A 19,527-nucleotide genomic window follows, 5' to 3' on the forward strand; every position below is an offset into this window, starting at 1 on the left:
ACCGAGGGCACCCTGACCCCGGCACCCAGCAGGGGATCCTCCCGGCGGAGCTCCCCATCCCTGGAGCGGAGGCGGCTGGAATGGGAGAGGGAGATGAAAATGAGGGAGCTGGAGGATCATGAAAAACAACGTCAACATGAGCAGGAGGAGAAGGACAAACAACGTCAACATGAGCAGGAGGAGAAGGAGAAACAACGTCAACATGAGCGTCAGGAGAAGGAGAAACAAAGACAGCATGAACTGGAGCTGGCCAGGCTGAGGAGCAGTGGGACCCGGCTGCGGTGAGTGAGGTGGGACCCAAGACTGCAAGGAACTTTGAATAGTGCTTCCTGGCCCAGCGGAAGGAGGGGGAGGACATGGATAGCTTCCTGACGGCCTTTGAGAATGCCTGTGAGCTGCACAGGGTTGACCCTGCGGACAGGCTCCAGTTCCTCACCCCCTTACTGGACCCCAAAGCCGTGGAGGTGTACAGCCGAATGACAGGGGCGGAGGCAGGGGACTATGAACTGTTCAAACAGGCCCTGCTCCCTGAGTTTGGGCTGACCCCCGAGATGTACCGGAGAAGGTTCCGGAGTCAGCGTAAAACGCCGGAGGTCACCTACCTACAACGGGTCAACCGGATGCAGGGGTATGCCCGCAAGTGGACAGCTGGGGCCCGAGCTAAAGAGGACCTGCTGGACCTAATCGTACTGGAGCAACTGTATGATCAGTGCCCTTCCGACCTGAGGCTGTGGCTGGTGGACAAAAAGCTCGAGAACCCCCAGCACGCAGGGCAGCTGGCCGACGAGTTTGTGAACAGTCGGTCAGGGGGTAGCCGGGAGGAGCCCCAAAAGAACAGGCCCCCCCCGATGCAGAGAGAGAGTCACCACGGGACCTCCCAGCAGGGAAATAGGGAGAACCCCCTCCCACGGGGAACGCCTGGCGTCGGGCCCCTCCGACCCGCTCGAGGGGACCAACGTGACCTGAGCTGCTATCACTGTGGCCAGAGAGGCCACGTACGGTCCCAGTGCCCCGGGCTCAGGGACAAACTGAGCAGACCCAACCTACCCAGGGTTAACTGGGTAGGGACCCAGCTGGACGAGGGGCAGACGACCCAGGAAAGGGGGCCTACCAGTTTACCACCTGCACAGGAGGGAAGAGTACCCCAGGCCAGCTCCACCAGAGGGCTGGAGGCTCCGGACTCAGGGTGCTCAGTTTACAGGGTGGGTGCGGGGCTGTCCCTCCGGAGCGAGTGCCTTGTTCCCCTGGAGGTGGATGGGAGGAAGGTCAATGGATACTGGGATACGGGCGCGGAGGTGACGCTGGCCCGGCCCGAGGTGGTGGCCCCAGATCGGGTGGTGCCCAACACCTATCTGACCCTGACAGGGGTGGGCGGGACCCCTTTTAAGGTGCCCGTGGCAAGGGTACACCTGAAATGGGGGGCCAGGGAGGGCCCCAAGGATGTGGGGGTACACCACCATTTGCCCACTGAAGTTTTGATGGGGGGAGACCTAGAGGACTGGCCAAGCAAGCCCCAGGCCGCCCTGGTTGTGACGCGTAGCCAGAGCCGGCGAGGGGCACTGCGCCCTGACCTCGGGGAGGGTACCGCACTGGAGGCGCAGGACCCTACCCTGGTGGGGAGGGAGGGCCGAGGGGCACGGCTTAGAGAGGCGGAGGCCTCAGACCTGGCCAGCGAGAGGGAACCGGGCCCCGTCCCTGCCCCAGCCGCTGAGTTCCAGGCCGAGTTGAGGAAAGATCCCTCCTTGCGGAAGCTCAGGGACCTGGCCGACCTCAGGGTGGTACGGACCATGAGGAGAGGCTGCCAGGAGAGGTTCCTGTGGGAGAAGGGGTTCCTGTACCGAGAATGGGCTCCCACAAGGGAAGTAGAGTCCTGTGGGATCAGGAGGCAGCTGGTGGTCCCCCAGAAGTATCGCCGCAGGCTCCTGTCCCTGGCCCATGACATCCCCCTCGCAGGGCACCAGGGAATCCGGCGCACCCGGCAGAGGTTGCTACAGAACTTTTACTGGCCCGGGGTCTTTACCACGGTCCGGCAGTATTGCCGATCCTGTGACCCCTGTCAGAGGGTGGGGAAGGCCCGGGACAAGGGGAAAGCGGCTTTGAGACCTTTGCCCATCATAGAGGAGCCTTTCCAGAAGGTGGCCATGGACATCGTGGGGCCTCTCAGCAAGACGACCCGGTCGGGGAAGAAATACATTCTGGTGGTGGTAGATTTTGCCACCCGCTACCCCGAGGCAGTGCCCTTAGCTTCCATTGAAGCAGACACCGTGGCCGATGCGCTCCTGACCATTTTCAGCCGAGTGGGGTTCCCCAAGGAAGTCTTGACAGACCAAGGCTCCAACTTCATGTCGGCCCTGCTCCGGTGCTTGTGGGAGAAATGTGGGGTCCGGCACGACTGGGCCTCAGCGTATCACCCCCAGTCCAATGGGCTGGTGGAGAGGTTTAACGGGACGCTAAAGATGATGCTGAAAACCTTTATGAACCAGCACCCACAGGATTGGGACAAGTACTTACCTCACCTGCTGTTCGCGTACAGGGAGGTGCCCCAGGAGTCTACCGGATTTTCGCCTTTCGAACTGTTATATGGCAGGAGGGTGAGGGGCCCCCTGGACCTGATGAGAGACGAGTGGGAGGGGAAGGCCACTCCCGATGGAGAGTCAGTGGTGGAGTATGTCCTGATCTTCCGAGAGAGACTGGCTGAACTCATGGGCCTGGCCAGGGAGAATCTGGCCAGAGCCCAGAGGAAGGAGAAGGTCTGGTATGACCGCACGGCACGGGCCCGTGCCTATGCCACCGGGGATCAGGTGATGGTTCTCATCCCAGTGAGAAAGAACAAACTACAGGCCGCCTGGGAGGGCCCTTTCAAGGTCGTCAAGCAGCTCAATGAGGTAAACTATGTGGTGGAGCTGTCGAACCGGGCGCACCACCGCCGGGTGTACCATGTGAATATGATGAAGCCATATTATGCCAGGGGGAATGTGGTGTTGGCCGTGTGTGGACAGTGGGAAGAGCAGGGAGATGACCCTTTAGTAGATCTATTCCCTGGGACCAGAGCTGGTTTCCCCCTGGAAACAATTCCCCTCTCGGATCAGCTAACCCCTGCCCAGCAAGCTGAGGTCAGGGAGGTGCTGCATCCGTACCGACAGCTGTTTTCCAACCAGCCTGGACGCACTAATCTGACTGTCCACCGGGTGCAGACAGGGTCACACCCGCCGATAAGATGCTCCCCCTTCCGAGTCACAGGGAAAACTGCTCAGGACCTGGAAAGAGAGGTCCGGGACATGCTGGCTTTGGGGGTGATCCAGCCATCGGCCAGCCCTTGGGCCTCGCCGGTGGTGCTGGTCCCCAAAAAGGACGGGTCGGTCCGGTTCTGTGTGGACTATCGGAAGCTCAATGCCATCACTGTATCTGACGCCTACCCCATGCCCAGGCCGGACGAGCTCCTAGACAAGCTGGGAGGAGCTCGGTACCTTACCACCATGGACCTTACAAAGGGCTACTGGCAAGTGCCGCTGGATGCAGATGCCCGACTGAAATCGGCCTTTATCACCCCTCTGGGGCTCTATGAGTTCCTGACCCTGCCTTTCGGCCTCAAGGGAGCGCCGGCCACCTTCCAGCGCCTAGTGGACCAGCTCCTGAGGGGGATGGAGAGTTTTGCTGTGGCGTATATTGATGACATCTGTGTCTTTAGCCAGACCTGGGAGGACCACGTGTCCCAGGTTAGACAAGTGCTGGACCGACTCCAGGGGGCTGGGCTGACTGTAAAAGCGGAGAAGTGCAAGGTGGGGATGGCGGAAGTATCTTACCTGGGCCATCGGGTGGGGAGCGGCCGCCTAAAGCCGGAACCAGCCAAGGTGGAGGCTGGGATCAGAGACTGGCCCGCTCCCCACACCAAAAAGCAGGTCCAAGCCTTTATTGGGATGGCAGGATACTACCGAAGGTTTGTGCCCCGCTTTAGTGCCATCGCCACCCCCATCACTGAGCTATGCAAGAAGGGGAAGCCAGACAAGGTGGTCTGGACCGAACAGTGCCAGGTGGCTTTCCGGGCGCTGAAGAAGGCTCTGGTCAGTGGCCCAGTTCTGGCAAACCCAGACTTTGACAAGCCCTTTGTGGTGTTCACCGACGCCTCAGACACGGGACTGGGGGTGGTGTTAATGCAGGAGGATGAAAAGGGGGAGAGACACCCCATCGTGTACCTGAGCAAGAAGTTGCTACCCCGGGAGCAACACTACGCAGCCATCGAGAAGGAGTGCCTGGCCATGGTGTGGGCCCTCAAGAAACTAGAGCCCTATCTCTTCGGGCGGCACTTCACCGTCTACACCGACCACTCTCCCCTGACCTGGCTGCACCAGATGAAAGGAGCCAACGCCAAGCTCCTGAGATGGAGCCTGCTCCTGCAGGATTACGACATGGACGTGGTCCACGTGAAGGGAAGGGCCAACCTGATAGCGGATGCGCTGTCCCGGAGAGGGGGCCCCGAACTTCCCCAGGTCACTGGTCAGCGTGACCCCGCTCAGTTCAGTCGCAAAGGGGGGAGAGATGTGAGGATGTGACTCAGCAGGGAGGGGGGAGTGTTGACCTGGGAATGTGCCCTGGGGAGGGGAGACCTGAGAGCCTGTCACCTGAGCCAGGAGGGGGAGGGGGAGGTGACACCTCTGCCCAGGAATGTGAACAGGGGCTGCAGCAGGGAACCTGCTGGGGGGGTTTAGTTTCAGTTTGGGGCTGGGTGGTGGAACGCAGGGAACCCCAGGGCTGGGGTCTAAGCTCCCTGCCCCCCAGAAGGACTTGACTGAGGGATCCTGGTTGTACCCACAAGCTCTGTTTTTGGACTGTGTTCCTGTTGTCCAATAAACCTTCTGTTTTACTGGCTGGCTGAGAGTCTCAGTGGATCCCAGGAAGAGGGGTGCAGGGCCTGGACTCCCCCACACTCCGTGACAGAGGTGTTGGCAGGCAGTGGGGGGGAGGAGGGGACAGTGTGGGGCATGGGAGAGGAGTGGGGTGGGGGGTTATTACAGCCAGTCGAATGCTGCCCCATGGCCCTGCCAGGCATCTGCCCCACGCAGGGCACCCCAGGGCCAAGCGCCCCCGTCCCTCCATTACCGGCCGTGGGGACCCGCTGTGGCTGGGGGCTGCGGGTGTGTGCGGGGAACGGGACCCATCAGCGCCCGCCCCGCGGGGAGGTGAGAGGTTCCCTCGGGCTGTGTCCTGGGGCGGCCGGGGGTAGGGGCGAGGGGATGGGGAGGGGGCACCACAGACTGGGCGGGACGGCGCAGGGGTGCCCGGGTATGGGGGGCGCATGGGGTGGAGGGATGGGGCAGGGTGGCGCAGGGGGTTCCCAGGGACAGGGGCACAGGGGGTGGGAGGATGGGCGGGGTGGTGCAGGGGTGTCCAGGGACAGGGGTGCGAGGGGTGGGAGAATGGGGTGGGGGCAACCCGGGTGGGCAGGGTGGCATGAGTGCCCAGGGATGGGGGCGCAGGGGGTGGGGGGATGGGGCGGGGTGGTGCAGGGGGTGCCCAGGGACGGGGTGCTGGGGATGGGGGGAAGGGGCGGGGTGGCACAGGGGGTGCCCAGGGATGGGGGTGCGAGGGATGGGATGGGGGCACCCCAGGTAGGCGGGATGGCATGGGGAGTGCCCGGGATGGGGGCGCGAGGGGGGGGGAGACGGGGCGGGAGCGCCCCAGATGGGCAGGGTGGCACAGGGGGTGCCCAGGGACGGGGGTGCGAGGGATGGGATGGGGGCACCCCGGGTGGGCAGGGTGGCATGGGGGGTGCCCGGGGATGGGGGCACGAGGGGAGGGGGGATGGGGTGGGGCAGCATGGGGGGTGCTCGGGGACGGGGGCGCGAGGGATGGGATGGGGGCACCCTGGATGGGCAGGGTGGCGCAGGGGGTGCCCGGGGATGGGGGCACAGGGGTGGGGGGATGGGGCGGGGCAGCATGGGGGGTGCTCGGGGACGGGGGCGCGAGGGATGGGATGGGGGCACCCTGGATGGGCAGGGTGGCGCAGGGGGTGCCCGGGGATGGGGGCACAGGGGTGGGGGGATGGGGCGGGGCAGCGCGGGGGGTGCTCGGGGACGGGGGTGCGAGGGATGGGATGGGGGCACCCCGGGTGGGGGGACCGGGACGGGGGCGCGAGGGGAGGGGGGATGGGGCGGGGCAGCACAGGGGGTGCCCGGGGCCGGGGCGCGGGGGCTCCAGCGACTCACCCAGCAGCCCCGCCAGCTCGTAGGCCTTCTTCTGCTCGATGGCCTCGTACTTCAGCGCCTCGAAGAAAATGTCCAGCACCAGGAAGTTCTCTCTGCGGGCGGGACAAACGGGAACAGGGGCTCGGCACGGGCACAGCCAGGGGGGGTCGCTGCGGGCACAGTGGGTGCTGTGGGGGCAGGAGGGGCACTGGGGGGCAGGGTCAAGTGGGCACTGGGGGCAGTGGGAACTGGGGGGCTGCGGCAGGGGGGTGCTGTGGGGCAGGGGGCAGGGGGCGCTGTGGGGCAGGAGGCGCTGTGGGGCAGGGGACAGGGGGCGCTGTGGGGCAGGGGACAGGGGGCGCTCACCGGATGTAGGTCTCGTTGCGGTGGTACTTGCGGGCGAGGTAGCGGGGGCTGGGGCAGGGGGCGCTGTGGGGCAGGGGGCAGGGGGCGCTCACCGGATGTAGGTCTCGTTGCGGTGGTACTTGCGGGCGAGGTAGCGGGGGCTGGGGCAGGGGGGCGCTGTGGGGTAGGGGGTCGCTGTGGGGCAGGAGGCAGGGGGCGCTGTGGGGCAGGGGACAGGGGGCGCTCACCGGATGTAGGTCTCGTTGCGGTGGTACTTGCGGGCGAGGTAGCGGGGGCTGGGGCAGGGGGGCGCTGTGGGGTAGGGGGTCGCTGTGGGGCAGGAGGTAGGGGGCGCTGTGGGGCAGGGGACAGGGGGCGCTCACCGGATGTAGGTCTCGTTGCGGTGGTACTTGCGGGCGAGGTAGCGGGGGCTGGGGCAGGGGGGCGCTATGGGGTAGGGGGTCGCTGTGGGGCAGGAGGCAGGGGGCGCTGTGGGGCAGGGGGCTGGGGGCGCTCACCGGATGTAGGTCTCGTTGCGGTGGTACTTGCGGGCGAGGTAGCGGGGGCTGGGGCAGGGGGGCGCTGTGGGGTAGGGGGTCGCTGTGGGGCAGGAGGCAGGGGGCGCTGTGGGGCAGGGGGCTGGGGGCGCTCACCGGATGTAGGTCTCGTTGCGGTGGTACTTGCGGGCGAGGTAGCGGGGGCTGGGGCAGGGGGGCGCTGTGGGGTAGGGGGTCGCTGTGGGGCAGGAGGCAGGGGGCGCTGTGGGGCAGGGGGCTGGGGGCGCTCACCGGATGTAGGTCTCGTTGCGGTGGTACTTGCGGGCGAGGTAGCGGGCCGAGCCCTTGTTGGGGATGCGCACCATGGAGATCTCCTTGCCGTAGCGGGTCAGGTTGCAGGGCGTGGGGCAGCTGCAGCGCTCCTGGGGGTCCTCCAGCGCCGCGTCTGCCCGCACACGGCAGGGCATGGGCATCGGGCCCCACACCCCGCCCCACGCGCCCCCAAAGCCCCCGCACGCTGGGCAGGGTGGGCCCCACAGCCCCACGCGCGGGGTGTTCCCCCCCGCCCCCTCTTGCCCCTCCCTGGGTGCCAGCTGCCCCTCCCCCTCTCTGCAGTGCCAGCTGCCCCTCCCCCTTCCTGCACTGCCAGCTGCCCCTCCCCCTTCCTGAACTGCCAGCTGCCCCTCCCCCTCTCTGCAGTGCCAGTTGCCCCGCCCCCTTCCTGAACTGCCAGCTGCCCCTCCCCCTTCCTGAACTGCCAGCTGCCCCTCCCCCTGCCCACAATGCTTGATGCCCCTCCCCCTCCCCGCAGCGCCCCCCGTTCCCTGCTGACCCTGGGGGTCCCTGGGGGGGCACCTACCGAGCGTCTGGTCGGCGCATTCGATGTAGACGTTGGGCGAGCAGATGGACTCGTTCCCTGGGAGAAGGAACCCGGTTAGCGATACCCGCGGATCCCTGCCAGCCCCGGCCTGTCCCAGAGCCGCTGCCAACCTTGGGTGCCGGGCTGCCCTCCCGACAGGGCACCCTCCTGGGCCCCCCAGGGCATCCATTAGCCCCACAGCATCCCCTCCCCCCAGGGTGCCTCCTTTGATCCCATGGTGCTCCCTCCCCCTGGGGTGCTCTGCTCAGCCTTGGGGTGCCCCGTCCCTCGGATGCCCCCCCTCAGCCCTGCAGCTCCTCCTCCTGCCAGGGCAAAACCCCCTCTTCCCCCAGCACCCTCCACAGGCTCCCTTCCACGGGACATGGCTGTCACGGACCCGCAGGATGGGGGTCATGCCCCAGCGTGGGGACAGGCTCTGGGAGGCCCGTCAGTGGGTCAGGCCCCCGAGGGGTCTCACTCCTGGGGGGAAGCCCCGTGGAGAGTGGACCCCCAGGGACCGCATGGAGCTGAGAGAGAGCGTGAGTCCCTGACACTCATTGCGCAGCTGCAGGAGGGTGGCCAGGCCAAGAGGCAGGTTCCAGGCCCAAGCGAAGCTCCAAGTCTGTCCGAGAGTTACGGGGGCAGCAGCAGGGCTGTGACGACGTGGGAATGTTCTTCATGTCTTCTCTGAATATGGTGTGTGCCTCAGTTTCCCCCATGTGCTACTCAAGTATCTAAGTGATGGGTGTGACGAAGTGGGACTGTTCTTAACGTTTCCTCTGAATAGTGTGGGGGTGCCTCAGTTTCCCCTAGGCAGTTCTTAAGTATCTAGGGGGTGGGGTAAGGGTGTATGATCATTGCAGAGCCCTAGAGGGCAGGTGTGTGCAGGGGTCTGGACACAGACAATGGCCGACACCCTGTTTCCTGGCCACTGATGGCCTGGGCCCTTCCCCTTTGCAAGGTGAGAGCTAAAGGGTTGGAGAACAAAGGAATCTGGTGCCCTCCTGGCCCGGGGAAAGGGACAGAGCCCAGAGGAGGGGGGGCTGGAGGGAGTTTCAGTTTGGGGCTGGCTGGGGACATGGAGTGAAGGGCAGACGGGGTTGTCTGGCTCAGGGCCCCCCAAAATGGACCCAGCTGAGGGGTCCTGTTCCCTGCACCTGCAAGCTCTGTGTTAGACCATGTTCCTGTCGTCTAATAAACCTTCTGTTTTCCCGGCTGGCTGAGAGTCCCGTCTGACTGCGAAGTTGGGGTGCACGACCCTCTGGCCCCCCCAGGACCCCGCCTGGGCGGACTCGCTGTGGGAAGCGCACGGAGGCGCAGAGGAGGCTGAATGCTCCGAGGTCAGACCCAGGAAGGTGGAAGCCGGGGGAGCTGTGTGTCCTGCAGACAGGCTACTCCCCGAGAGGAGACTCCCCCAGAGTCCTGCCTGGCTTCATGGGGAGCAGATCCAGAGCATCGCCCGGGGACTCCATGACAGGGTCTCACCTGGCACAGGGCGGGGTGGGGAGGTCCCACCTGGCACAGGGCAGAGTGTGGGGGGGTCTCACCTGGCACAGGATGGGGGGGCAGGTTGGGGGGTCTCACCTGGCACAGGATGGGGGCAGGGGGTCTCACCTGGCACAGGATGGGGGGGCAGGGTGGGGGGGTCTCACCTGGAACAGGACAGGGGCAGGGGGGTCTCACCTGGCACAGGGCGGGGTGGGGAGGTCTCACCTGGCACAGGGTGGGGGCAGGGGGGTCTCACCTGGAACAGAGCGGGGGGGCAGGGTGGGGGGGTCTCACCTGGAACAGAGCGGGGGGGCGGGGTGGGGGGGTCTCACCTGGCACAGGACAGGGGCAGGGGGGGTCTCACCTGGCACAGGGCGGGGGTGGGGAGGTCCCACCTGGCACAGGGCAGAGTGGGGGGGTCTCACCTGGCACAGGACGGGGGCAGGGGGGTCTCACCTGGAACAGAGCGGGGGGGCGGGGGGGGGTCTCACCTGGCACAGGGCGGAGTGGGGGGGTCTCACCTGGAACAGAGCGGGGGGCGGGGTGGGGGGGTCTCACCTGGCACAGGGCAGGGGGGCGGGGTGGGGGGGTCTCACCTGGCACAGGGCGGGGGGGCGGGGTGGGGGGGTCTCACCTGGCATGTGCACCATGCGGCATTGGCAGCTGCTCACCACGGCCTCCTTCTCGCACTGCAGGCGGCAGGCCGCGATGCTGTAGCCCTCGTAGCCCGGCAGGATCTGCTCCCCGGGCACGCTGGCCCGGCAGCTCCCCCAGGGCTGGGGCAGGTAGGTGAGCTGCGGGCCGGAGGGGGGCGGTGAGGGCGGGGGCAGCGCAGCCGGCAGCCCCCCCCGGGAGAGACCCGCCCGGAGCCGGGCGCAGGGAGGCTCCTGGGGCCGCGCTGGCTGGAGGGACCAGGGCCCATCGCCGGGCTCGTGCCAGGAGCACCAGAGCCGCAGGGGGAGGGTGCAGCCCGCCCCGGAAGGGGAGCCGCCCGCCGGCTTGGCCCCCCACAGCCTCGTAGCTACCCGGGCCCCCCCCAGCCCCACTCAGCCAGCTCTGCCCATTGCCCCACAGCCCCCCAGCCAGCTCCCCCCTCAGAGCCCCCCCCGGCCAGCTCCGCCCCCTCAGCCCCACTCAGCCAGCTCTGCCCACTGCCCCACAGCCCCCCCAGCCAGCTCCCCCCTCAGCACCTCCCAGCCAGCTCTGCCCACTGCCCCACAGCTCCCCTGGCCAGCTCCCCCCTCAGCCCCGCCCAGCCAGCTCCGCCCACTGCCCCACAGCCCCCCCAGCCAGCTCCCCCCTTAGCCCCCCCAGCCAGCTCCCCCCTCAGAGCCCCCCCCGGCCAGCTCCGCCCCCTCAGCCCCACTCAGCCAGCTCTGCCCACTGCCCCACAGCCCCCCCAGCCAGCTCCCCCCTTAGCCCCCCCAGCCAGCTCTGCCCCCTCTTGGCCTTACCCAGCCAGCTCTGCCCAGTGCCCCACATAACCCCACCCTCCAGCTCTGTCTCCCTCAGTTCCCCCACCCCCCCAGCCAGCTTCACCCACTGTCCCACAGCCCCCACAACCCCTCTCGACCACCGGCCAGCTCTGCCCCCCTCCCTCCAGCCCATCTGACCAACTCTGTCCCCCTCAGCCCCACCTGGCCAGCTCTGCCCCCAGAGCCTCACGTAGCTCTGCCCTCCTCTGACCCCCCCAGCCAACTCTGACCCCCCCCCGCCCAGCGCCCCGACACCCTCGCTAACGATGAGCTCAGGGACCGGCCCAGCCTCACCCTCTGCTCCTGGCAGGACACGAAGGTCTGGAAGCCGGGGGAGACCCCGAAGCCCAGCTGGTGGATGTAGGGTGGCTCCTCCTGGCTGTGGATCTGCACCCGGATCCCGGCCTCGAACGACGTCTCATCTGCGGGAGGCAGGGAAAGGCCGGCGGGTTGGTGCTGCAGACGGCAGCCCCGGCTCCTCGCCCCCAGCCTGGGACAGGCCCCCCGGGCCGCTGTCCGGCCCCCCCAGCTCCCGCCCCCGGGCTCACTGGTCTCTCTCCAGATGGGCAGGTACTCTTCCTGCTGGACGTCCAGCATCAGCTCCAGCCCGTTGCCCCGGCCGCCCTGGCGGGCCGCGCGCGGGCGCCTCCCGTCGGCGTTGAAGGTGTAGCACTTGCCATAGCGGGTGTAGACCTAGGGAGGAGGGAGAGGGGGGCGGGGTTAGTGCCACCCGGGGGAGCCCAGCCAGCGGCCCTGGGGCGGGGCTCTGACCACGGCCCCACGCTCGGGGCCAGGGAGACGTGGGGCTTTACAGCCACCTGGCGCTCCCCGATGTGACGAAGTGGGACTGTTCTTAATGTTTCCTCTGAATAGTGTGGGGGTGCCTCAGTTTCCCCTAGGCAGTTCTTAAGTATCTAGGGGGTGGGGTAAGGGTGTATGATCATTGCAGAGCCCTAGAGGGCAGGTGTGTGCAGGGGTCTGGACACAGACAATGGCCGACACCCTGTTTCCTGGCCACTGATGGCCTGGGCCCTTCCCCCCTGGGAGGTGAGAGCTGAAGGGTTGGAGAACAAAGGAATCCGGTGACCACCTGGCCCGGGAAAGGGACAAAGCCCAGAGGAGGAGGGGCTGGAGGGGGTTTTCAGTTTGGGGCTGGCTGGGACATGGAGTGAAGTGCAGACGGGGTTGTCTGGCTCACTGCCCCCCAAAATGGACCCAGCTGAGGGGTCCTGTTCTCTGCACCTGCAAGCTCTGTGGTAGACTATGTTCCTGTCGTCTAATAAACCTTCTGTGTTACTGGCTGGCTGAGAGTCACGTCTGTCTGCGAAGTTGGGGTGCAGGACCCTCTGGCTTCCCCAGGAGCCCCGCCTGAGCGGACTTGCTGGGGGAAGCGCACGGAGGGGCAGAGGAGGCTGAATGCTCCGAGGTCAGACCCAGGAAGGTGGAAGCTGTGTGAGCTGTGTGTCCTGAAGACAGGCTGCTCACAGAAAGGCGACTGCCCCAGAGTCCTGACTGGCTTCATGGGGAGCAGCTCCAGAGCATCGCCCAGGGACTCCGTGACACCCTGTCTGAGGCCCTGCCCGGCCCTGCCCAACCCAGCGTCTGCTAGAGCAGCCTCAGCACTGCACTGAGCTACGCTCTGCCCCAGGGGCCCTGACCTGTCCCCCTGTGGGCCCTGGGAGACAGAACAGCCACAGCGCAGAGCACCCGGGCCCTGCCCCTGAACTGCCCCCATCGGCCCTTCAGAACTCCTGCCCTCCAACCTGCAGCTCCCCGCTAGCCCCGCCCTGGGCTCCCCCCGAAACACAGCTCTGCCGGGGCCCTTCGATCCTGACCTGGATACACCCTGTGACGTTACTGACATAATCTGGGACCGTATAGATCATCGTTGCAACCAGGGTCCTGTACTGGCATCAAATCCTGTACAAAGGGGGTCAAACGAGGTGTCTCAGACAAGGTGATGGCTGGCTGGTTAGGGTGATGCTGTCTGTGTGTGCGTGTACCATTTTGTAGTTAAAGTTATGAATATAGGCTCTGTACTGTCTGTTTCAAACTTGTGCTCTGCTTCTGGGGAACACCCCAGACAAGTTGGTGTCAGCCTAGCTGTCATGGAGTCCCCGGGCGATGCTCTGGACCTGCTCCCCACGAAGCCAGGCAGGACTCTGGGGGAGTCTCCTCTCGGGGAGCAGCCTGTCTGCAGGACACACAGCTCACCCGGCTCCACCTTCCTGGGTCTGACCTTGGAGCATTCAGCCTCCTCTGCCCCTCCGTGCGCTTCCCACAGCCAGTCCGCCCAGGCGGGGTCCTGGGGGGGCCAGAGGGTCCTGCCCCCCAACTCCGCAGTCAGACGGGACTCTCAGCCAGCCAGTAACACAGAAGGTTTATTAGACGACAGGAACATGGTCTAAAACAGAGCTTGTAGGTGCAGAGAACAGGACCCCTCAGCTGGGTCCATTTGGGGGGCAGTGAGCCAGACAACCACGTCTGCCCTTCACTCCATGTCCCCAGCCAGCCCCAAACTGAAACTCCCTCCAGCCCCTGCTCCTCTGGGCTCTGTCCCTTTCCCAGGCCAGGAGGGCACCGGATTCCTTTGTTCTCCAACCCTTTAGCTCTCACCTTGCAGGGGGGAAGGGCCCAGGCCATCAGTGGCCAGGAAACAGGGTGTCGGCCAGTCCCTGTGTCCAGACCCCTGCACACCCCTGCCCTCTAGGGCTCTACAATGATCATACACCCTTATCCCACCACCTAGAGATTTAAGAACTGCCTAGGGGAAACTGAGGTCCCCCCACACTATTCAGAGGAAACATTAAGAACAGTCCCACTTTGTCACATTAGCCTGCTGAGTGTCCCATCAAGGACCATCAGCGACACAACTGACCCACTGAGAGAAGGCAGACACGCCTGGGGACTCAGCCAGGTGTGCAGGGACCTGCCTAGGGACAGGACTCTGAGGTGTTTCCAGGCCATGGGACGGGCAGCTTGTCCTTGGGACACAGAAAGCAGAGACCACACGGCAAGAGACTAAACAAAGCTGCTGCAGCTCCTCCATCTTGTCTTCAGTCCTGCTTCCGACCTCTGGAGGGACTTGGCTACACACTGAAGCTTTGAACCAGGGACCGAAGGACCCATCCCAGCTGGGGATGTTCTCCAGAGACTAGATTTGAACCTGCCGTTTATTCGATCGCTGCTACAAGCCTGAACCAAGAGCTTTGCCGTTACTGTATGTCACTGAGTCCATTTCACCAATTCTGGCTCTCATAGAATCCTAGAATATCAGGGTTGGAAGGGACCTCAGAAGTTCATCTCGTCCAACCCCCTGCTCAAAGCAGGACCAATCCCAACTAAATCATCTCTATCTTTTTCCTTTTACGAAGAAACCTTTAGATTTTAGATTCTAAAGGATTGGTGTGATTTGTGGGTAAGATCTGATTTGTACATTGACCTGGGTCTGGGTCCTTTGGGATCGAGAGAACCTTTGTTCTTTTACTGGGGTATTCGTTTTCGTTACCATTCGTCCCCATAACGAGTGGCCCTGGTGGGGATACTGGGAAACTTGAGTGTCTAAGGGAATTGCTTGTGTGACTTGTGGTTACCCAATGGGGTAAAACCAAAGTCCTCTCTGTCTGGCTGGTTGGCTTTGCCGTAGAGGTGGAAAAACCCCAGCCTGGGGCTGTGACTGCCCTGCGTGAAGCAGTTGGTCCTGAATTGGCCCCTCTCCGTGGGGTCCCGCCAGAACCCGCCTCGTTACACCCCCCAAAGCACCAGGCTGCAGCCAGGATACTGCCTCCAGCTGCTACTGCGGGGAACGGGGAGTCCGGCCCCTGGTGCCCAGCCAGCCAGCAGCACGTCAGCCCCACACGCCTCCAGTGCGGAGCCGGAGCTCACGGACCCCCGGGCTGGAGCACGGGAGCCTTGGGGGGTCTGAGCCTGGTGCCCCCATGGAGTGTGCCCCCTGCTGCTAGCTGGCCAGGGGCTCGCACCCAGGTCCAGGGGGCCATGCTGGGCTGTGTCCCCAGGCACCTGCTGGACCCGCAAGGGGGTACGGGAGGGTCTCCGGGACCCATTGGGGAGCGGATCCGCCCTGATCCTGTCGCTTCTGTCTGCCCTGCACCAGGCAGGTTGGTTAAAGTCCAGCCCCCCCACCTCCCTGCATCACAGCCCCCGCCTCCCATGACCCTGCACCCAGCCACATGGCCCCTCCTCCACCTCCCAGCTTTCACCCCACGCCCCCCCAGTCCACCCTCCCACCTCCCTGCATCACAGCCCCCCACGTGAGCCTGTCCTCAGCCACAAGGCCCCTTCCCCAACCCCCCCAGCCACACGGCCCCTCCCCGGCCCACCTCACTCCCCCACCCCACTGGCAAACTAACACAAGGCACCTCCCTGGCATTTGGGTGTGGCGGGCATCTCTGAGATGGCAGGGGGGCTGGGGAGAGACTCCAAGGCCCAAGATCCCATGGGTCCCATCTGCTGTGGGGCAGAGCGGGGCGGGGATCTGGGAGGGGGCTCCTGTCCCTCCCGTTCTCTCCAGCCCCCATCGCTGCCATGTGTGAGCCACTCAAACGCCCGCAGAGTCACCCCCGCATCCCAACACGCAGAGCCAGTGACCTGCCTTGGGCCATGGCCAGCCGCCCCCCCGAACCCCCCAGCCCCGTCTGCGCCTGCCCCGCCCCCCGAACCCCCCAGCCCCGTCTGCGCCTGCCCCGCCCCCCCAACAAGCAGAGCCAGGGCCCTGCCTTGAACCATGGCCAGCCGCCCCCCCGAGCCCCCCAGCCCCACCTGTACCCATCCTGCCCCGCAACACGCAGAGCCAGTGACCTGCCTCGGGCCATGGCCAGCCACCCCCCCGAGCCCCCCAGTCCCCCCCCGCGCCCCCCCCAACACGCAGAGCCAGCAGCCTGCCTCGGACCATGGCCAGCTGCCCCCGAACCTCCCCTGCCCCCCCCAACACGCAGAGCCAGCAACCTGCCTCGGGCCATGACCAGCCGGCCCCCCGAGCCCCCCCACCCCACCCCAACATGCAGAGCCAGCGACTTGCCTCGGGCCATCGCCAGCCGCCCCCCTGAGACCCCCAGCCCCACCCCGCCCCACCCCAACACGCAGAGCCAGCAGCCTGCCTCGGACCATGGCCAGCTGCCTCCCGCCGACACGCAGCCAGCGACCTGCCTCGGGCCATGGCCAGCTGCCCCCGAACCCCCGCTGCCCCCCCCAACACGCAGAGCCAGCAACCTGCCTCAGGCCATGGCCAGCTGGCCCCCCGAGCCCCCCAGCCCCCCCACCCCACCCCAACACGCAGAGCCAGCGACTTGCCTCGGGCCATCGCCAGCTGCCCCCCTGAGACACCCAGCCCCACCCCAACACACAGAGCCAGCGACCTGCCTCGGGCCATTGCCAGCCGCCCCCCCCGAGACCCCCAGCCCCCCCCGCCCCCCCCAACACGCAGAGCCAGCAACCTGCCTCGGGCCATAGCCAGCCGCCCCCCCGAACCCTCCAGCCCCACCCCGCCCCACCCCAACACGCAGAGCCAGCGACCTGCCTCGGGCCATGGCCAGCCGCCCCCTGGCCCTGCCTGCGCCCGCCCCCCCGGGGCACTCACGGGGGTGAAGTGCTGGGGGCCGCAGGGCTCCCCCCGGAAGCGGCAGGCCAGCAGCATGTCCTCGATCTGGTGGCCCAGGCGGTGGAAGAGGCTGGGCATGGTGCCCTCGGAGGGGCGCGGCGGCAGGAAGCGCGAGTAGTTGGCCAGGCGGCTGAGCCAGCGGCGCTGGGCGTGGGGCAGCCCCTCCAGCAGCCCGGGCAGCAGGGCGCGGTTCTCCCCGGCCAGGCCCAGCCACTGCCCCGCCGAGTAGAGGTCGGGCTTGGTGAGCCGTGGGAAGCGCACGGGGTTGTGGTTGCAGAGGGTGACGGCCGGGAAGCGCAGACCTGCCGCCCGCTCCATGCGCACCCGGCTCTGCACCGGGCAGGACAGCAGGTAGCCCACCCGGTTGCTGGACCAGGTGCCCAGGAGGCCGAGCGAGAGCAGGAAGGCCAGGCCCCAGAGCAGGCACCGCGGGCGCGACTGCCAGTGTGAGCCCATGTGGTGCAGGCCGTGGATCTTGGTGACGCGCAGGAACCGGGCGGTGATCTGGCTGAAGGAGCCGCCCGGGGCTGGGGCCGGGGGCGCCCCCCTGGGGCAGCAGGAATGGGGCCGGGGCATCGCCACCGGCTGGACCTGGGGTCCTCAGGCTTCAGCCAGGGGTCGGTTTGCCCTGGGAGGCGCCCGGCCCCACAGCCTGCCCCGGATCTGCCCCGGAGACACCCGGCCCTGCGGCCTGCCCTGGATCTGCCCCGGATCTGCCCTAGAGGCACCCAGCCCTGCAGCCCAGCCTGGCTCTGCCCCTGAGGCGCCCGGCCCTGCGGCCTGCCCCGGATCTGCCCCGGAGACACCCGGCCCTGCGGCCTGCCCTGGATCTGCCCCGGATCTGCCCTAGAGGCGCCCAGCCCTGCAGCCCAGCCTGGCTCTGCCCCTGAGGCGCCCGGCCCTGCGGCCTGCCCTGGATCTGCCCCGGATCTGCCCTAGAGGCACCCAGCCCTGCAGCCCAGCCTGGCTCTGCCCCTGAGGCGCCCGGCCCTGCGGCCTGCCCTGGATCTGCCCCGGATCTGCCCTAGAGGCACCCAGCCCTGCAGCCCAGCCTGGCTCTGCCCCTGAGGCGCCCAGCCCTGCGGCCTGCCCCGGATCTGCCCCGGAGACACCCGGCCCTGCGGCCTGCCCTGGATCTGCCCCGGATCTGCCCTAGAGGCGCCCAGCCCTGCAGCCCAGCCTGGCTCTGCCCCGGAGGTGCCCGGCCCTGCGGCCTGCCCTGGATCTGCCCTGGATCTGCCCTAGAGGCACCCAGCCCTGCAGCCTGCCCCGGATCTGCCCCGGAGACACCCGGCCCTGCGGCCTGCCCTGGCTCTGCCCCAGAGGTGCCCGGCCCTGCGGCCTGCCCTAGTTTCCCTCCAGGGAGGTTCCTCGCTCCGGAGCCTGTCGTGCAGCTCCCGGTATCCAGCGCCCTGCGCGAGCTGAGCACGGCAGGCGTCTCCGGAGCTGCTCCAGTCACAGGCGAGGCGAGGGGCGGGGGCTGGTGCAGACAGACGCCCTCCCCACAAGCTCCAGGCAGGAGCGGAAAATTCCTGGAGCTCCCCTGGCACCGGGCTGGGTGGGTGGCATCGTGCTGGCCCCGGCACCAGGGCGAGGGAGGCCTGGCGGGACCTGGGTGCCCAGTGGGGCAGCGACCCCAGGGGGTCTGTGTCCCAGACCTCACAAAGCCTGCAGCAGCTGGTGGCTCCGGTGTATGTCCCGGCAGGGCTGTGTGGTCACATCCGCTGGGAGCTGTGCCCCGGGAACCCTGGCTTCTGCCCGTCCTCGGCCCCGTCACCCCAGTCCCCAGACGCAGGGTCCTGCCCGCTGCTCCTCTGAGGGGCCCCGGAGCATCTGTGACCCTCAGACAGTGCCTGGTCCTGCTGCCTGGGCCCTGCCTCCAGTCGGGGTGCTCCCTCGGGGGGTTCCCAGCACGGGGAGCGACAGGAGGGGCAGAGCTGGGGCAGGGGCTGCCAGGCTGCGGGAGGCTCCCTCACCCAGACTGAGCCATTCACAGGCAGCAGCAGCCCATTGCTCTCAATGCTGCGGGAACCATCATGGCATTGCCCCCCCAACTCCTGGCCCCCAACCCCAGGCCCCGACCTCACCCCTGCCCCGGCAGCCGGGGTCCCGCCCCGCCAGGGGCTGGGCCGGGAGCGCCTGAGCCTGGCATGCTGACGTGGGTGCCGGTCGGCTCTTTGAAGCCTCGGGCGAGACGGTGATCAGAGCGCGGGGCCCAGTGCCACGGGCGGGGGAGGGGGGGGCTGTGCTCCCCCCATCGGCTGCTCAAAGGGAGACGCTGTCAGCACGGCTCCGACATGCAGACAGCTCGTCAGGGCGGCTTCAAAGCCGCGTCTCCGCGTTCTCGGTGCCGCCTGGCAGCCTCTGATCAGCCCCGGCCCCATGCGCGGTGAGACAGCTGGCAGCAGAGGGGCACCCTGGCGGGAGAAGTGCCCAGGCTGCAGACCCCGCGATGCCCACTTGAAACAGGCCCTGGCACGGCGCCCGGCCATGCAGCTCCCACAGGGCGGCATCGAGGGCTGGGGCCTGGTGTCTCCACGGGCCGCCCCTTCCTAAGAGCAGAGGGGCTGCGACGGCCACCATCTGAACGGTCGGTGCCCCTCCAGCCACGGCCAAGCGCCCGCTGCCACCCGGGGGCAGGGCATGTGCAGCCCTGGGCACGCCCCAGCCCTCAGAAGAAGCTGCCAGCAGCCAAATTCCCAGGAGCCTGGGAACCCAAGATGGGGTGACGAGGGGGTGTCCACAGTGCTGGGGGCCCCGTTGGTACCCAGCACCCACCTCTGTACCTGCCTCCGACGGGGCAGCGCAAAGCCTGACTGTCTCCTCTCCTTCCACCCCGCAGCATCCTCGCACCCTGTACACCCCCATCCCTGTACCTGCCCCATGCACCGCAGCCCTGGCCCCCCGTGCACCACAACCCCCACCCGGGCACCCCCACCCCTGTGCACCCCCATGCACCGCATCCCCTGCCCCCTGTGCACCCTCTGCCCCCTATGCACCCCTAATCCCCTGTGCCCTCCCGCACCGTCTGTACTTCCCCAAGGAGTCCTGTGCTCTGTCTGCC

The 19,527-nt window shown here is 67.0% G+C and overlaps 1 protein-coding gene across 1 annotated transcript in view; it reads right to left on the reverse strand.

The window, feature by feature from the left end:
- The window catches only part of ASIC4 (acid sensing ion channel subunit family member 4), an 85,315-nt gene that overhangs the window by 11,997 nt on the left and 53,791 nt on the right, over positions 1-19,527 (reverse strand). The window contains exons 2-7 of the mRNA XM_078854751.1: positions 11,395-11,539; positions 11,141-11,268; positions 10,006-10,165; positions 7,884-7,940; positions 7,316-7,469; positions 6,204-6,295 (exon numbers count right to left, since the gene is read on the reverse strand). Coding sequence (XP_078710877.1) covers positions 6,204-6,295; positions 7,316-7,469; positions 7,884-7,940; positions 10,006-10,165; positions 11,141-11,268; positions 11,395-11,539 — 736 coding nt within the window. The remainder of the gene's footprint in view (positions 1-6,203; positions 6,296-7,315; positions 7,470-7,883; positions 7,941-10,005; positions 10,166-11,140; positions 11,269-11,394; positions 11,540-19,527) is intronic.

Source organism: Lepidochelys kempii, chromosome 11, assembly GCF_965140285.1.
Source record: "Lepidochelys kempii isolate rLepKem1 chromosome 11, rLepKem1.hap1, whole genome shotgun sequence".
Lineage (NCBI taxonomy): Eukaryota > Metazoa > Chordata > Testudines > Cheloniidae > Lepidochelys > Lepidochelys kempii.